Source organism: Myodes glareolus, chromosome 8, assembly GCF_982192425.1.
Source record: "Myodes glareolus chromosome 8, mMyoGla1.1, whole genome shotgun sequence".
In the NCBI taxonomy this organism is placed as follows: Eukaryota; Metazoa; Chordata; class Mammalia; order Rodentia; family Cricetidae; genus Myodes; species Myodes glareolus.
The window spans coordinates 69,945,504-69,959,687 of NC_142033.1; the positions used below are offsets into that span (position 1 = coordinate 69,945,504).

General features: G+C 52.5%; 1 protein-coding gene across 3 annotated transcripts in view; it reads left to right on the plus strand.

Annotated features, from left to right (window-relative positions):
- The window catches only part of Sorcs2 (sortilin related VPS10 domain containing receptor 2), a 378,161-nt gene that overhangs the window by 347,443 nt on the left and 16,534 nt on the right, over nt 1-14,184 (plus strand). For all 3 annotated transcript variants that reach the window (XM_087909089.1, XM_087909090.1, XM_087909091.1), the window contains exons 12-18: nt 38-114; nt 2,669-2,760; nt 3,522-3,629; nt 7,808-7,928; nt 9,061-9,194; nt 9,748-9,876; nt 11,679-11,850. In XM_087909089.1, the coding sequence (XP_087765215.1) occupies nt 38-114; nt 2,669-2,760; nt 3,522-3,629; nt 7,808-7,928; nt 9,061-9,194; nt 9,748-9,876; nt 11,679-11,850 (833 nt within the window). The remainder of the gene's footprint in view (nt 1-37; nt 115-2,668; nt 2,761-3,521; nt 3,630-7,807; nt 7,929-9,060; nt 9,195-9,747; nt 9,877-11,678; nt 11,851-14,184) is intronic.

Below are 14,184 nucleotides of genomic sequence, written 5' to 3' on the forward strand. Positions count from 1 at the left end.
TGGTCTTAAAGCAACACAACCTTTTCTGTTGGCCCAGGTAACCTGGGCTCGCAGCTGGTGGAGTATAAAGAGGAAATGTACATCACCTCTGACTGTGGGCACACCTGGCGGCAGGTAAGGTGCCAGTGGTATCTGGTGTTCCTTAACCCTCCAGGGCTCTCTCTGTTCTATGCCCCTCCTTTCCCGGGAACTCTCTAGAGACCTGAGTGAGATGTCTGCCCCTGACTACCAGCCTCAGAAGCAGCCAAGGCCTCAGCTGAGGGTTAGGACCTATGGGGATGGGGCTAGTCGGGGGTGGGGCCACCTGGCCAATGCTTTGTGGCTTCTGCTAAGTATTATACATCCTAGAAGTACAACCAGATGTGTTGCTGGGGACATCCGGGAAAGGGGACTGAAGTCCACATGGACACCTCCTACTTGGCTTCAAGCTCCTTTGGGCCAAGAGGTTACAGCAGTGGAGACACAAACAGAAGAAGTTGTGAAAAGGGCAGGTGTAGGACCCTGGGGGACGTCCCGTGTGTTGCTGTGATGAGGGGTGTAGCCCAAGATAGCAAAGGAAGGAAAGAGAATGAGGAAAGCCTGCCTGTGGGAGCCATCCCCTCAGTAGCAGGACCTGTGCAGTTCCAACCCACAGTTCCACATGGATGTCACAGCCACTGGTTAGAGGGATACTGGCCGCCATCAGTCCTTAGTACAGGAACAGTGAGGACACCAACAAGAGGCCTGGCAGGCCCCACAGAGCCCAGGACACATAGAAGCTGTGGGTTTCTACCCCGAGGGGTGCCTCAGGAGGGCCCTGCCCTGTGAGACAGACACCAGCTACCTTCTGGGGTGAGTGGGGTCCTGGCCGAGTTGGTCTGCCAACTTCCCAGAGAGGTGATCTGGCTGTAAGCTCTTGAGAAGATGGCCTGAGCCTCAGAGTCCAACTGCTTGCAGACAGAGTCCTCTCCCAGGTCATCGCCCCCATGCCTTGCCATGCAGTCACCTTCCTGGGAGGCACCAAACCCCACGGCACACAAAGCTCGCCTGCATCAAAGACCAAGGCTGCTGCTGGCTTAATAAGCTGCACCAAGCAAGGCATCTGCAAAGGGCAGGGGAGATTTATTGCATTAAATATTTCTATTTTGCCAAAGCCAGTGAAGTCGTTCTAGGGTTATTAAAGGTCACCGTCTGACCACTTTCACTAATGACAGCACTGAAGGACTTCCTCACTCAACAGACATGTGAGGGGTCACTTCTGTGAAACCGTTTGCTTAGGTTTCACTTGGAGGCCTTGGGACCAGGGTTACCGGTTAGGGCTCACAGATGAGATGCCTGATGGAATAGCACCTGTGTGCATACGTGTACACATGCACATGTATGTGTGTCAGGGAGGACCAGATGTGTACAGTGGTTGCTGGCAGTTATAGTCAGGGAGAGGGCTGAGGTATCAACGGCTCCAGACCAGCGGGGCACTCGGGGCTGCTCTGGTGTTTCCTCCCAGGCCAATGAGGCACTGGCAGATGGAGATGGGTCAGAGGGCAGAGCAATCCTGGAGTGACATAAGCCTTAAGCCAGGAGCCACCAGCCAGGCCTGGTGGTGCTCACTGCAACCCCAGCATCTGCAAGGCAGAAGGAGGAGGTTCTTGTGCAGGGTTGGCAGAGCAAGATCTTGTCTCAAAACCTAGATAACAAAGGGCACGAGCTCCCTGGAATGATCAAAGACCTCACTAACAGTGCTTGAAGTCCCTGCTAGGCCTCTGAAGGGAACAGAGAAAGGCTGAGCAAGGGATGGGTCTGTGTCCCATAGGGGCTGCTTAGGGTACAAAGAGCTGTAGGATGAGGCTACTCATTTTTTTTTTCTGACTGCTCAGACCTGAAATAATTAAACAAAACTGTATTAATTAAAACATTGCTTGGCCAATAGTTTAAGGATATTGCTAGATAGCTCTTATATTTTAAATTAACCTATTTTTAGTATTGTATTTTTACCATGAGGCTCGTGGCCTACCGGCAAGGTTCCAGTGGTGGCTTGCGTCTTTCTCCTCTGGCGGCTACATGGCATCTCACTGACTCCGCCTAGGTGGCCTTTGTCAAGATGCCTTTACCTCCTCCTAAAACCTTCCGTGGTCATTCATTCCTTTATCCTCAGAGCATCCATTCACTAATTCATCCATATGGTGGCCATTCATTCATGTATTTGTTGACATGCCAGAATCCCGGGTACCCAGCTCAGGCCTCCACTGAGATGGCCCCAGAAGGCTCAAAGTCATCTGTCTCCCAGTAGCTTCCTGGCTGTAATGGAAGATGACACTCATGATCCAGAATGTGGGGAGCCAAAGTCTGGCCACTTCCACCTGGTATCAGAGGTATCAAGGAGCCAGGCTCTGTCACTGCACCCCACATTGGCCTGGGGTTTATCCTGAACTCACCTCTGAGTACACTGTGCTTCCCATTGCTGGACCATTTGCTGACCCGAGGCCCCGAGGGCAGGATTCTGAGGGAGCATGCCACAGCTTTCCCGGTCCCCAAGGGTAGATAAATTGCCACTGTCCCCAAGCCCCACTCCTTCCTTGTGCACTAAACCATGGGTGGAAATGGGAGTGTTAGATAGAGAGCTGGTATCCCCTCCTGACCAGGCTCTGCTGCCCTTGCCGGGGTCTCACCTGAGTCTGTATCACCCCCACAGGTCTTCGAGGAAGAACACCATGTCCTCTACCTGGACCACGGTGGTGTCATTGCTGCCATCAAGGACACGTCCATCCCCCTGAAGATTCTCAAGTGAGATCATGGGCAGAGGGCACCTTAGCATTCCAGAACAATTCCCTGGGAGCCTAACCCTGGAATGACCCACACCTTCCAGCCTCCCTGAGGTGCCCCAGAGATGGACCCATATGACTCCTAGGCTGAGCAGAGACTACAAAGACTAGTCAGGGTAACACGGAGAGGGCTGAGAGCTGAGGAGTCCAGAGAGGTAACCTAAGTATCAACAAGAATCTGTTAGTAGAGGATTGAGGCCAGGGTGTACAGACAAGGGAGCCAGTGGGTACCCAGATAGGAGTGGGCTAAATTGAGGGCAGGGAAACATTGGTATTTAGGAGGCAGAGTTGGGCAACTTCCAGGAAGTCAGTGTCACTGCAGTCTGAAAAAGAGCTGTATATCCTGGAAGGTAACATACCTGTAATATTAGTCACGTCACTGGCCCAGGAACCTGAGTTGGGTTCCTAGAGCATGCTATTACTGGGTATTTCCAAGGCTCAGATGTCCCCGCTATTCATAAGGAACAGTGTCTGTGTGGTATCCCGACAATATGTCTAGGGCAGCAGGCCATCACATTGCTAATTAGTCAGGGATGCCACCTGGTGCTGGCAGGCATCTGCTGCGGTTTCATCTGAGAGAGGGAGGCTGCGGTTCAGCTATGACCTGGGTGTGGCGATAGTCCCAGAGCTTTCCTCTGCTGGATACAAGTCAGGCCTGAGGGTAGAGAGTCAAAGAAAGGAGTAATCTCATGCCACTCTGTGAACACTGGTGGCCTTCCACAGGTTCAGCGTGGACGAGGGCCACACTTGGAGCACACACAACTTCACCAGCACCTCCGTGTTCGTGGATGGACTTCTGAGCGAGCCAGGGGACGAGACACTGGTCATGACGTGAGTGAAAAAGGAAGGTGGGAGGAAGACTCAGGTCAGAGTCACCCAGGCAGGCTGGGTCTGGTCATTCTGAGGTGGCCTCAGGCTGGGCCCCTGCTTGCGTGCCCGCCATCTCCCTGGACTCCTCTTCTCATCCTGGCCGGCAGGTGGGGGCTCTCTATCCCTGCCCACCACACTGACTGGCCAGGAGGGGAACAAAACTTCATAGGCTTGTCCCTGGCCAGTGCATTCTCTCTCCTTTCTAGCTGACAGTATGAGAACAGTACATTTCTTGGCCCTGTGGCACAACAGGGTTATGCAACAGGAGCCTTATTTGATGCTGGTCCCAAGTGGTCAGGCCAGCCTGCATCCCATAGACTGATCAGACAGACCGGGTGACCTCAAACTCAAGCTAGAGTGGGCTCTGGCATCCTCGCGGGTGTGGCCTTGCTGTCTGTGGTGTGGGTGTGAAGGGCCAGCTGGGCTCTTAGTGGTTCGCACCCCACCTTTGTCTTCCATGAGCTCACGGGATGCTCCCATAGATGTCCATGCGGAGGAGCCCCGAGAGAACCTGACTATCTCCCATCCCTTCATACTCACCCCTGTTGGATGATCACGAGCTTCCCCATGTCCAGTGGGGTCACGGCTGTGACTCTGAGCTCATATGGATGCTTCGGGATCAGCTGTGTACGCCAAGCTGTTCCTGCAGAGCAGGAAACACTTAGCACAGCAGAGCTGAGGCTAGGCCACCAGGGTGGGGGAGAAGGGGTTTGCCCCTTCAGAAATCTTGCAGCCCATCTAATGTTTAAAGTGCATTTATTGAGCACCTATTGTATGCTGACACTGAGGTCCCAGGAGAGCTAGCTAGAAAACATACCATGGACTTAGGGGCCTCTGAGGACAGACAAAGAAACCTTAATTTCTATTTGGAAACTGTCCTTGTGTTCCCAGCTCCCCACCAAGATGGCTAGGGACTGCACAGGACATCAGACTGAGGGGAATGTGACTTTCAGGGCACCTGGAAATGAGCTCCAACTAGGCCAGGGGTGGGGGCAGCCTCCTGGGAATGAACAGAAGGTGGATGGTGGATGGAATGGGGCAGGGGGACATGAAGCAAGCCTTGCACCCTTTCAGGCATAGGAGATAAAGGGTCACGAAGCTACACATTCCTCCTACCTACCAGGACAGTGGCCTTGTCCTCACTTCCTCAAGAGCTTCGCGCCTGTCTGGGCTCTACCCAGTGTGTGGCCTTGCTTACCTGACCCTTATGAGATTCTGGGGAGGGGGTGTCCTTCAGTCTATGTCACTAATGTGCCTGGCTGGACAGCACCTGATCTGTGGTCGGAGCTCAATAAACAAGCTTTTGGTGAAGTCACAACAGCAGACATACGGATGACAAGGATACAGTGACAACCTCCACATGCCAGGAGCTAAGGAGGGCTCAGAGATGGCCAGGCCAAGTGACCCCTACCAGGGACTGTTTGCCCAGGAGCTAAGAATGGCTGTCAGAGATGGCCAGGCTAAGTGACCCCTACCAGGGACCAGGGCCTGTTAGCCCCAGACCTAAGGAGGGCTGTCAGAGATGGCCAAGCTAAGTGACCCCAGCCAGGGACTAAGAACTGTTGGCCCAGGAGCATCTGCTGCCCACAATGGCCAGTGACTGCTAGGAAGAAGGCTCGGGAGGGAGTGGGGACTTGGCCTGCATGCTTCTCCTGACTCAGGGTCCCAGAGAGCATCCATAGAGTTCCATGAAGGATCCATGGAGTCCCCTGGAGCATCCATGACCTCTATGGAACCCACAGAACATCCCAGTGCCCTGTGGAGTGTCCATAGCCCTAGGGAATCCCTACAGAATGTCCATGACTCCCCAGGAGCAGATGGAGTCTCTCCCCTCCACAGTCAGACTGCCATGAGGAAGCCCACTGTAGTGCTGGCCTCACAGCCTCCTTCCTGGGTGACCAGGGGAAAGGCCAGGGCAAAGGTGGCGTGTGCATCCTGGAACAGCTGAACACTAGGCATGGAAGGCTGAGATGGTCCAGGTCTCCCTCTGCTTGGCTGCCTGGGGGGTAGGCAGGTTGTTCCTGGTCAGGTCCTCCATGATGCTGTGACCTGCCAAAACCCTGCAGAGGCTCATGCCTCATTCTGTGGGCCATCCACTTGAAGGCTGTGGCTTGAGGCAGGAAGGGAGGTCAGAGACATGACACTTGGCGTTTGTCAAGAGAAACGTTTGGGGAAGTCTGGCTCCCTGACCTGACTGCATCCTGGCTGCAGCAGACTCAGCCTGGTCCTTGGTCTTTTTACAAGGATGAAGAACAGTTTGCAGGGCTGAACCCACAAAACGAGAAGAGGGGCTGCCAGCAAAGGTGACAGCCCTGACAGGGATCTCAGAGCTCCAGAAAGCCAGCATGGTTCCCAGGCCTCAGCTTCTGCAGCCAGGCCCCACCATGGGGACACCTTCCACCCTGGCACCTCCCTGCTCCGCCTCTCCCCTCACTTCATCTTGTAGTCTGCATTTTGTAGCTGCTTTGGGACATTAGTTCTTTGTGTAGCCAAGGTCCTCAGATCTGGGCCTGGACCCAAATGCAGCTTTCATCCCTGCAAATGGCATTTCATCCGGGGAAAGCAGCAAGTTCACAGGCAGGCACATTCATGTTTTAAGTTTTTAAAAAGCTCCGTGAGGTTCCTACGGAGCCTTTCACCAAGCTGCGTCTTCAAACAGCTTCCAGTTTCAGCGGACACGGAGATCATTCACACGCCTCAGAGGAGACACGGGCTGGCGGAATGAAAAGCTTTCCTGTCTGAGTCTAGAACAGGACCCCACCCATACGGCACCTTTATCCTCATCCACCCAAAGTCCACATCTAAGCTGACCACAATCACTTTGTCTGGACATTGTTCACCGCGCTGCCCACAGTTGCCTCCCCCAGTACAGTATATGGCAGAGGGGGCCCCAGGCCTGGGCAGTACTGTGAGGGCTCTCAGCCAGGAAGAGCTGTGGGCTGTACACATGGAGGAGCCAGCAGTCCTTCCATAGTATGGCCCACATTTCCTGCTCTCTGTCAAGCAGCCAGTGGCCCTTTGACCTCTCCTGCTAGGACCGCTCAACTAGACGAGAGATATTCACAGTGGGAGTTGAGGATCCGGCTTTCTTTGCAGACAGGAACTGAAAAGCACAGAGTAGATTAGCTGGACCGGCCTGCTTCTCTGTCTGAGCTCAGAATGCAGAGTATAGGATGTTCCCATATAGGGGGCTGCATGGCTGTCACACTCAGGATAATTGGTTATGCATCTTAGGCCAAGTCTCACAAATGTGAGTTGCCAGGCCCAGGTACGGGAATGCCATCCTGGGTGAGTCCCTTCCTTAGCCTGTTTTCTCTCAGAGGTCTGGGGTGATTGGCATGCATCCCTCACAGGATGTGGTAAGGCCTAAAGGGGAGGACAGAAATGTGGGTCCCCCTCTCCTGCTGCCTGTCAAGGTGACAATGGGGTCACGACGAGAGGAATGCCAGGTGCCCCGAGACAAAGCCACCCATGGTCTGCAGAGAAGATGGGTGGGAGGAGTAGAAGCCAGTGTGGGGTGCTGGTCTCAGTTCACCAAGCTGAGCACGCTTAGGCTCCATGCGTCACTGGGCTTCCTGTATGTCTGGCCTCACTTTGTCCCTCCCTCTGCCCAGTGGGATGCACTATGCAGTCACACTGACCCTTTCATCCCACTGTCCAAGTCTTACACTGACTTGTCATCTCTCTGGAGTGCCAGCTCTGCCTGGGGTGAACAGCTTGGAGCCCAGTTCCACATGGCAGACCCAGGGAGACCATCAGAAAGACAGGGAGAGCCCAGCTAACACTAGACATGGCCCCGGCCCACACTGAGCAAGTGCAAAAGCCTGGTGTGTGAGGCTTATGGAAGGAAGGGCCTGTGGCAGCCAAGAAGGCAAGGAGTCTGCCCACCTAAGAGCCTGCTCCTGTCCGGAAGTGGGTTGCATGAGTTGGGTGGAGGACCCGCGCTGGTGCAATCAGCAAGCCACAGAGAGCGATCCCCCTGAGGATGAGAACATCAGGCCAGGTGCCAGGGGAGGGCACACTTCATCACTGAATCTTCCGGGGCGGGAGAGGTTTCACTGGTGCTAGTACAGGGGAACCTGAGTCTGCACACCAGGGACTGATGGGTCTAAAGTGGTCTTCCTCGTTCCTCCCCTCAGGGTCTTTGGCCACATCAGCTTCCGCTCTGACTGGGAGCTGGTCAAGGTGGACTTTCGGCCCTCCTTCCCCCGCCAGTGTGGTGAGGATGACTACAGCTCCTGGGACCTCACTGACCTCCAGGTGGGTCAGGTAACCTGCAGTCCCTAGGCCTTTCCTTCCTCCAGGTGGGTCAGGTAACCTGCAGTCCCTAGGCCCTTCCTTTCTCCAGGTGGGTCAGGTAACCTGCAGTCCCTAGGCCCTTCCCTCCTCCAGGAAACCTCATACACGTCAACCTCTGGGCATCTTCCCTCCCAGGGATTTTTCTGGGCCATCCTTGTGCCTGTAACTACTTGATCTATGGCTCTTTATGACCCAAGGGTCTGCAGGGTCTGAGCCCCACCCTCTCAGAATAGAGGTCTCATGATAGGACTTTTCTGCTTGTGGGGAAATTGGCAAAGACAATCTGACATCAGGGTCTGGGACCATCTGATGTCACAATCCATCATCAGTGTCTAACCTTGATATTCAGGTTGAACAGAACATGAGACCCCCACATCAGCTCCGGTGGGACAAGAGAAACTGATACTTCAGTGGGTACTGGGGACTGTGAGCAGGTCACTTGTGTGTCACTAAAACAAGGGGGAGTTTGTAGCCAAGGAAGATCAGAAGCTGGAAGTTTCCTAAGGGGAGATACCTGGGGTCAGGCTCTGACTGAACCTCTAGCTGGGACAGTAGCTGAAGTCAGCCAGCAGCCAGATATCTCTGGAAGTGGAGACCCAACATTGAGAGTTCACACATGGAGAATGGTCGGAATACTGGCTCAATGGCCCTCTGCAGAAACTGGTTTACAAGAAAGTGCACAGATGGGCCTCGCGAAGGTTCCAGAACCTGATTCACTATGGCACTTAGAGTTCCTGCCAGTCCTGCCCTATCACTACAAGGGGCCTTGTTATTGGGATCAGGGCAGTGTTACTCCAAGCACAGTCTGAGAATCTACTGTGTGTCCTCATGAGCCCTCTGGGCATGGCTCATCCCCAGATGGTCGCACACCTGACCCGTGTAGGCCCAGATGTTCTGTGACCAAGGGCCAGTCATATGGCTTAAAATGAGGGAAGCGGGGCCAGTTGGCTGACACGTCAAGTTCTTTTGTACCTCAGTTTCCCTGTTTGTCAAAGGGGGGCAAACGCCCCATCCCAGCTGCCACCAGGGCAGGAACAACAGGACAAGCCAGTGGTAGCTTTGCTGGTTCCTCACCCTGGTGTTCTTGCTATAGGGTGATCACTGCATCATGGGCCAGCAGAGAAGTTACCGGAAAAGAAAGTCCACGTCCTGGTGTGTCAAGGGGAGGAGCTTCACATCGGCACTCACATCACGCGTGTGCAAGTGCCGGGACTCTGACTTCCTCTGGTGGGCACTGCACCTCCCTCCCTCCCTCCCTCCCAGCTGCTCCAGCCCCTTTATATCATGTTGATCTTGTTCCCAGAACCAGGGTGGAGGCCACAGTGTCCTTCGAGCATCATGGAATCAAGCTCTGCTCCCCTAGTCCCTCTCCTCCCGCTAGGATTATATTCCACTCAGACACAATGAAACTATGGCAATGTAGTTCACAAAGCTTCCACCCCCAGCCTGCCTCACCCTCCTTACCCTGCATTCTATACTCAGGCCTCTGTGCCCTTTCCAGGGCCATTGGCCCTGGCTGTACAGTCACTCCTTGCCACCCTCTATCCCCCCACATCCTGTGAGCGTCACTGGCTTCCCCAGAAAACCCTCCAGGTTCCACCTCATTTTCATCCTCCTTGTTCTGGAATGAAGCTAGTATGCCCCATCTGTTCTCCTCCGACACAAACCTGTGGATTCACCCATGTCCCCACAGTTGGGCACGTCTAGACCTGTGGTGTCAGTTTCTCCACCCTAGCTGTCTCCTCTAATCTCACCTTTTAACCCAGCTTTCCCTTCCCAGTGACTACGGGTTTGAGCGCACACCTTCCTCTGAGTCGACTGCCAACAAGTGCTCCGCTAACTTCTGGTTCAACCCCTTGTCCCCTCCTGAAGACTGTGTCCTGGGCCAGACCTACACCAGTAGTCTTGGGTAGGTACACCAACCCAGCCAACCAGCTAGCCACCCTGCCGTCCACCAGCCGTCTACCTATCTACCCATCCGTCTAGCCTTGCCCCTATCTGTCAGCCAGCTCCAGAAGTGGAGCCCAGGCAAGCCCTATACTGGGCTTCCTGACAGCTTAGAAGGAGAGACCATGGTCCTGGTGCTGGGCTCAAGTATGCAGGCAGGGCTTGGCAAGTTACCAGACGCACCAGACTGACCAAGTGGCCCACAAATCCCACTGAGCTCTTGGGGCCAGTGTTAGACAACCACCTTGAGTTGAACAAGAACTTGAGTTGCCCACAGAACAGAGGGGCAGAAGTGGTCCCAAGTCTTCCAGCTACTGTGGGGCTGAGACCCCAGAACAGCTTCACCCTTCTCTGGGCCTCCTGAGTCTTACACACTGTACTGTGTTGGTACCAGAGACATTTTAAAGCCTGGAGGACTCTACTTATGCCAGACTTCCAGGAGGAAGCCTTGGTACATCACTCTCCCAGCTCCTACCCCCAGGTTTCCTTCTGCTGTGGCTGAAATCTCAGCCCTAGGCTTGAGCCCATGGCACACAGTAAGTGTCCCTACAGTCTGCTATGGTGGTCACGGGCTCTGTGGGATGGGGAAGTGGCAGGCAGGCCCTGGTCCTACCCTGGGGCAAGCTGAATAAACTGCTTATAAAATATCAACTTTATGTCGAAACACCAAGTCCATAGCATCTGTGGACCTTCAGCTTCAGTGGGACCCACACGCGCCATGTGATGGGCCCATTTCCTCATCCTTTGTGATGGATTCCTTATTGCTTATGGAGAGCTAGAAGAAACAGAGGCAGGACCAGGAACGGAATGCTTTAGTCTTGGCTATATATAGCCTGACATCAGTCATCCATCCATTCACCTATCCAACCCCGTCCATTCATCCATCCATCCATCCATCCATCCATCCATCCATTCTTCCACCCATCTGCCCACCCACTCATTTCCATCTATCTCCTATCTATATATTTCTACCACATGTCCATATTTCATCCACCCATCTACCCAACCTTAAATCATTTATCCACCCACTCATCCATCCACTCATCTTTATACCCATGTACCTCATCAACCTCCTATTCATCTATCCATCTATTTATTTCATTCATCTCATTTATCCATCATCCACCTATCTACCCACCACATATCCACCCATCCTCCCACCAATCTATCTACCCATTCTTCCGCCCCCACAAATACGCATCTTTCTAAACTCATGTACTTTTGATACAGGTCCTGCCTGACACTTCAGATAAGAATTCCTGCTTGCCAAGCCCTGGTGGGGCTGCCAACGAGGCCATTGTGCCACTGTTGGATGAGTGGATGGATAGACGGGTAGTGGGTGGGTGGATCCATCCCAAGAGGAGCAACATGCTTGCTTATGGTCACCCAGGAAGCCAAGGCTGAGCCCATCGCAGCCAGTCAGCCCTCCATAGTTCTCAGCATGACCTTGGTTCTAGACTGACCCCTTCGATCATCTTTAGCAAATAAAACAAACAAACAAAAATAAAAAGCAGTTATTAATCTAGAATATAATCAGACCATGGATGCTTCAGCTTTCCAAAGCAGATGGACATAGCCAGTTCCTCTATCCTGATGCTCAGTGCTCTCAGCTTTAAGGTAGACAGAAGCAGCCATGAGGAAGCATGGGGAGCAGGTAGCAAATGCGGCTGTAGAGGCTGGAACCTTGAGTTGCTTCAGGAGCGGAGACCATCCCTATCCCAAACCACTGTCCGTCCTGGACCTGACCCTCCCTCACCTACCCAGGTACCGGAAGGTGGTGTCCAATGTGTGCGAAGGTGGTGTGGACCTGCAGCAGAGCCCGGTGCAGCTGCAGTGCCCCCTGACAGCACCCCGGGGCCTGCAGGTGAGCATCCGCGGAGACGCAGTGTCTGTGCGGCCAAGAGAAGATGTGCTGTTTGTGGTGCGGCAGGAACAGGTGAGCATCCACCCCAGGCTGTCACTGGAAGGGCAGTTCCAGCCAGGCATACAAGGTTGAGGCTCTGGACAGTTTGAGCATGGCCAAAGAAGCCAGCCTGCCCCTGAGGGGCCACAGGACCAAAGCTGGCCTCTTGATTCAGACTAGCATTTGAAATGAAACAGATACAAGAGTAAGTGTGTGTCAGATGTTCATCGGGAAATGGGCTCCACATCACACATGTACGTACATGTGAGTGCATGGATGTGTGTATGTGTGTGTGTGTGTGATCTTGTGTTTACCAAACATTGACAAAAATCAATATCTCCCCATAGGTGACACTAAACTTCTTTTATTGATTTCTTTCTTCTAATACTGAGGATGGAACCCAGGGCTTTACGTAAACTAGAGAAGCCCTCTTCTATTGAGCCACACCCCCAACTCAGCACTAAAGCAATTTTAAATCTCTAATTATATTGATTTAGTTGATCTGGAATCCCAACAGAGGCATAAAGTTTTTTTTAATGACGTATAATCACACATCCAGAGATAACACCTTCTGTGTGTATATGGGAATAGATATAAATACAAGTTTATATATATGCACACACAAATATATATGTATTTTTTTCTCCACCCAGTCTCCCACTCATTCTATTTTTACTTCAGAACAAGTGTTACATTCTCTTCTGATTTTAAAAATAATATATGCTCATTGTAGTATATTTAGAAAATACATTTATAATTTCTTTAAAAAAAAAACCACACCACCACAGACATAAATATCACCCAAAATTCTGTTCCCGCAGGGAACCGTTGACTTTTCTGTTTCCTTTTGGTTCACGAGACACATCCCCAAACTCTGCTTATAGAAACAGCTAATGATCCTTGCAAGGATTTTAAAAATGACATTCAGAAAACCTAGAGGCAGAGGGAGGACCCCGTTTCTCCCTGGGGTTCTGGGCAGTCTTCACTCACAGAGGCAGAGGGAGAGCCCCATTTCTACCTGGGGTTCTGGGCTGTCTCTACTCACAGATCAGAAGGAGTCCAATTTTTCAGCTAACGGATGTGAAGGCTGATACAGGGAATTCACCATCATGTCTGCTGTGCTCAAACATCCTTTAAAAGGGTTAGAAGCAGATACATGGTCTCCTGAAAACAGGAGGACTCAGACTGGCCATCCGGAGTACCTGTATATTAGGCACTCTGACAGCCACTTCCTGTTGGAAGTACAGTCTTAAACTGTGCACCCTATAAATTTATATTATTGTAGATAAGAAAACCAGGATGTAAACGGTGATGCCATCCTCACATAGTTATATGGTAAAAAGAGGTAGAGATGCGTTGTGCCCTTTAGAGACCTCTGGACTCCAAGCAGACATTGGCCAAGTTTCTGGTCCCCAGGCCCAAGCTATACATCTCCTACAAACACACACACACACACACACACACACACACACACACACACACACACACACTCTTCTTCTCTCCCTTCTTCCCTCTCCCTCCCTTCTCTCCCCTCCCCTCCTCTCTGTCTCTCTGTCTCTGTCTCTCTCTCTCTCTCTCTCTTTCTCTCTCTCTTTCCACTTTCTCTCTCTTTCTCTCTCTTTCCAATCTCTCTCTCTCTCTCTCTCTCTCTCTCTCTCTCTCTCTCTCTCTCTCTCTCTCAGGTGTCACCTTCTGCCCAGGTCCTCCCACAACTGAGACAGCCCTAAGGTTCCTTTGAGCCTTCAGGCAGCCCTAAGTCAGGACTGGGTATCTCTTTAGTAGCACTGTGATGGGATGACAGAAGTACGGAGGCCCTGATCAGCCTGGGGCTCCCTGAACCCTCAGAATGACCCAGCTCTCAAATTCCTGGTCAGATGTCCTGGAAACATGGCCATCTGCTGCCCCCTAAAGCCTGAAACTGAAACTACAGCACATCTGCAGGTGACCAGAGGACAGAGCACCTTCGGAACCCTTGCTGGGCTGCTTGTTAGAGTGGGTAGAGTTAAGGGGAGCAACACAAAGATGCCTCAGAATAGGGAATCCTGGGACAACGCAGGCCTTGGAGGGAAGAGAGTAGGGGCATGGAACTGAGGGTAGGCACATGCACACTTACACTGTGACACAAACTCTCTTACACACGTGTAGACACTTATAGGTAGTGTACACTCTTCTGCTACACACACACACACACACACACACACACACACACACACCTACTCTTACATGCCACTGGACTTGGAAGCAGAGCTGGGTATGGGGAGCATGCGTTTTCTAAGTATCTAAGAATTCACGGCGTAGGGGAATGGAGGCCAGAACAGACCCATAGACACCTGCCTGCTCTCGACAGGTGCAGAACAGCCTGGGAGA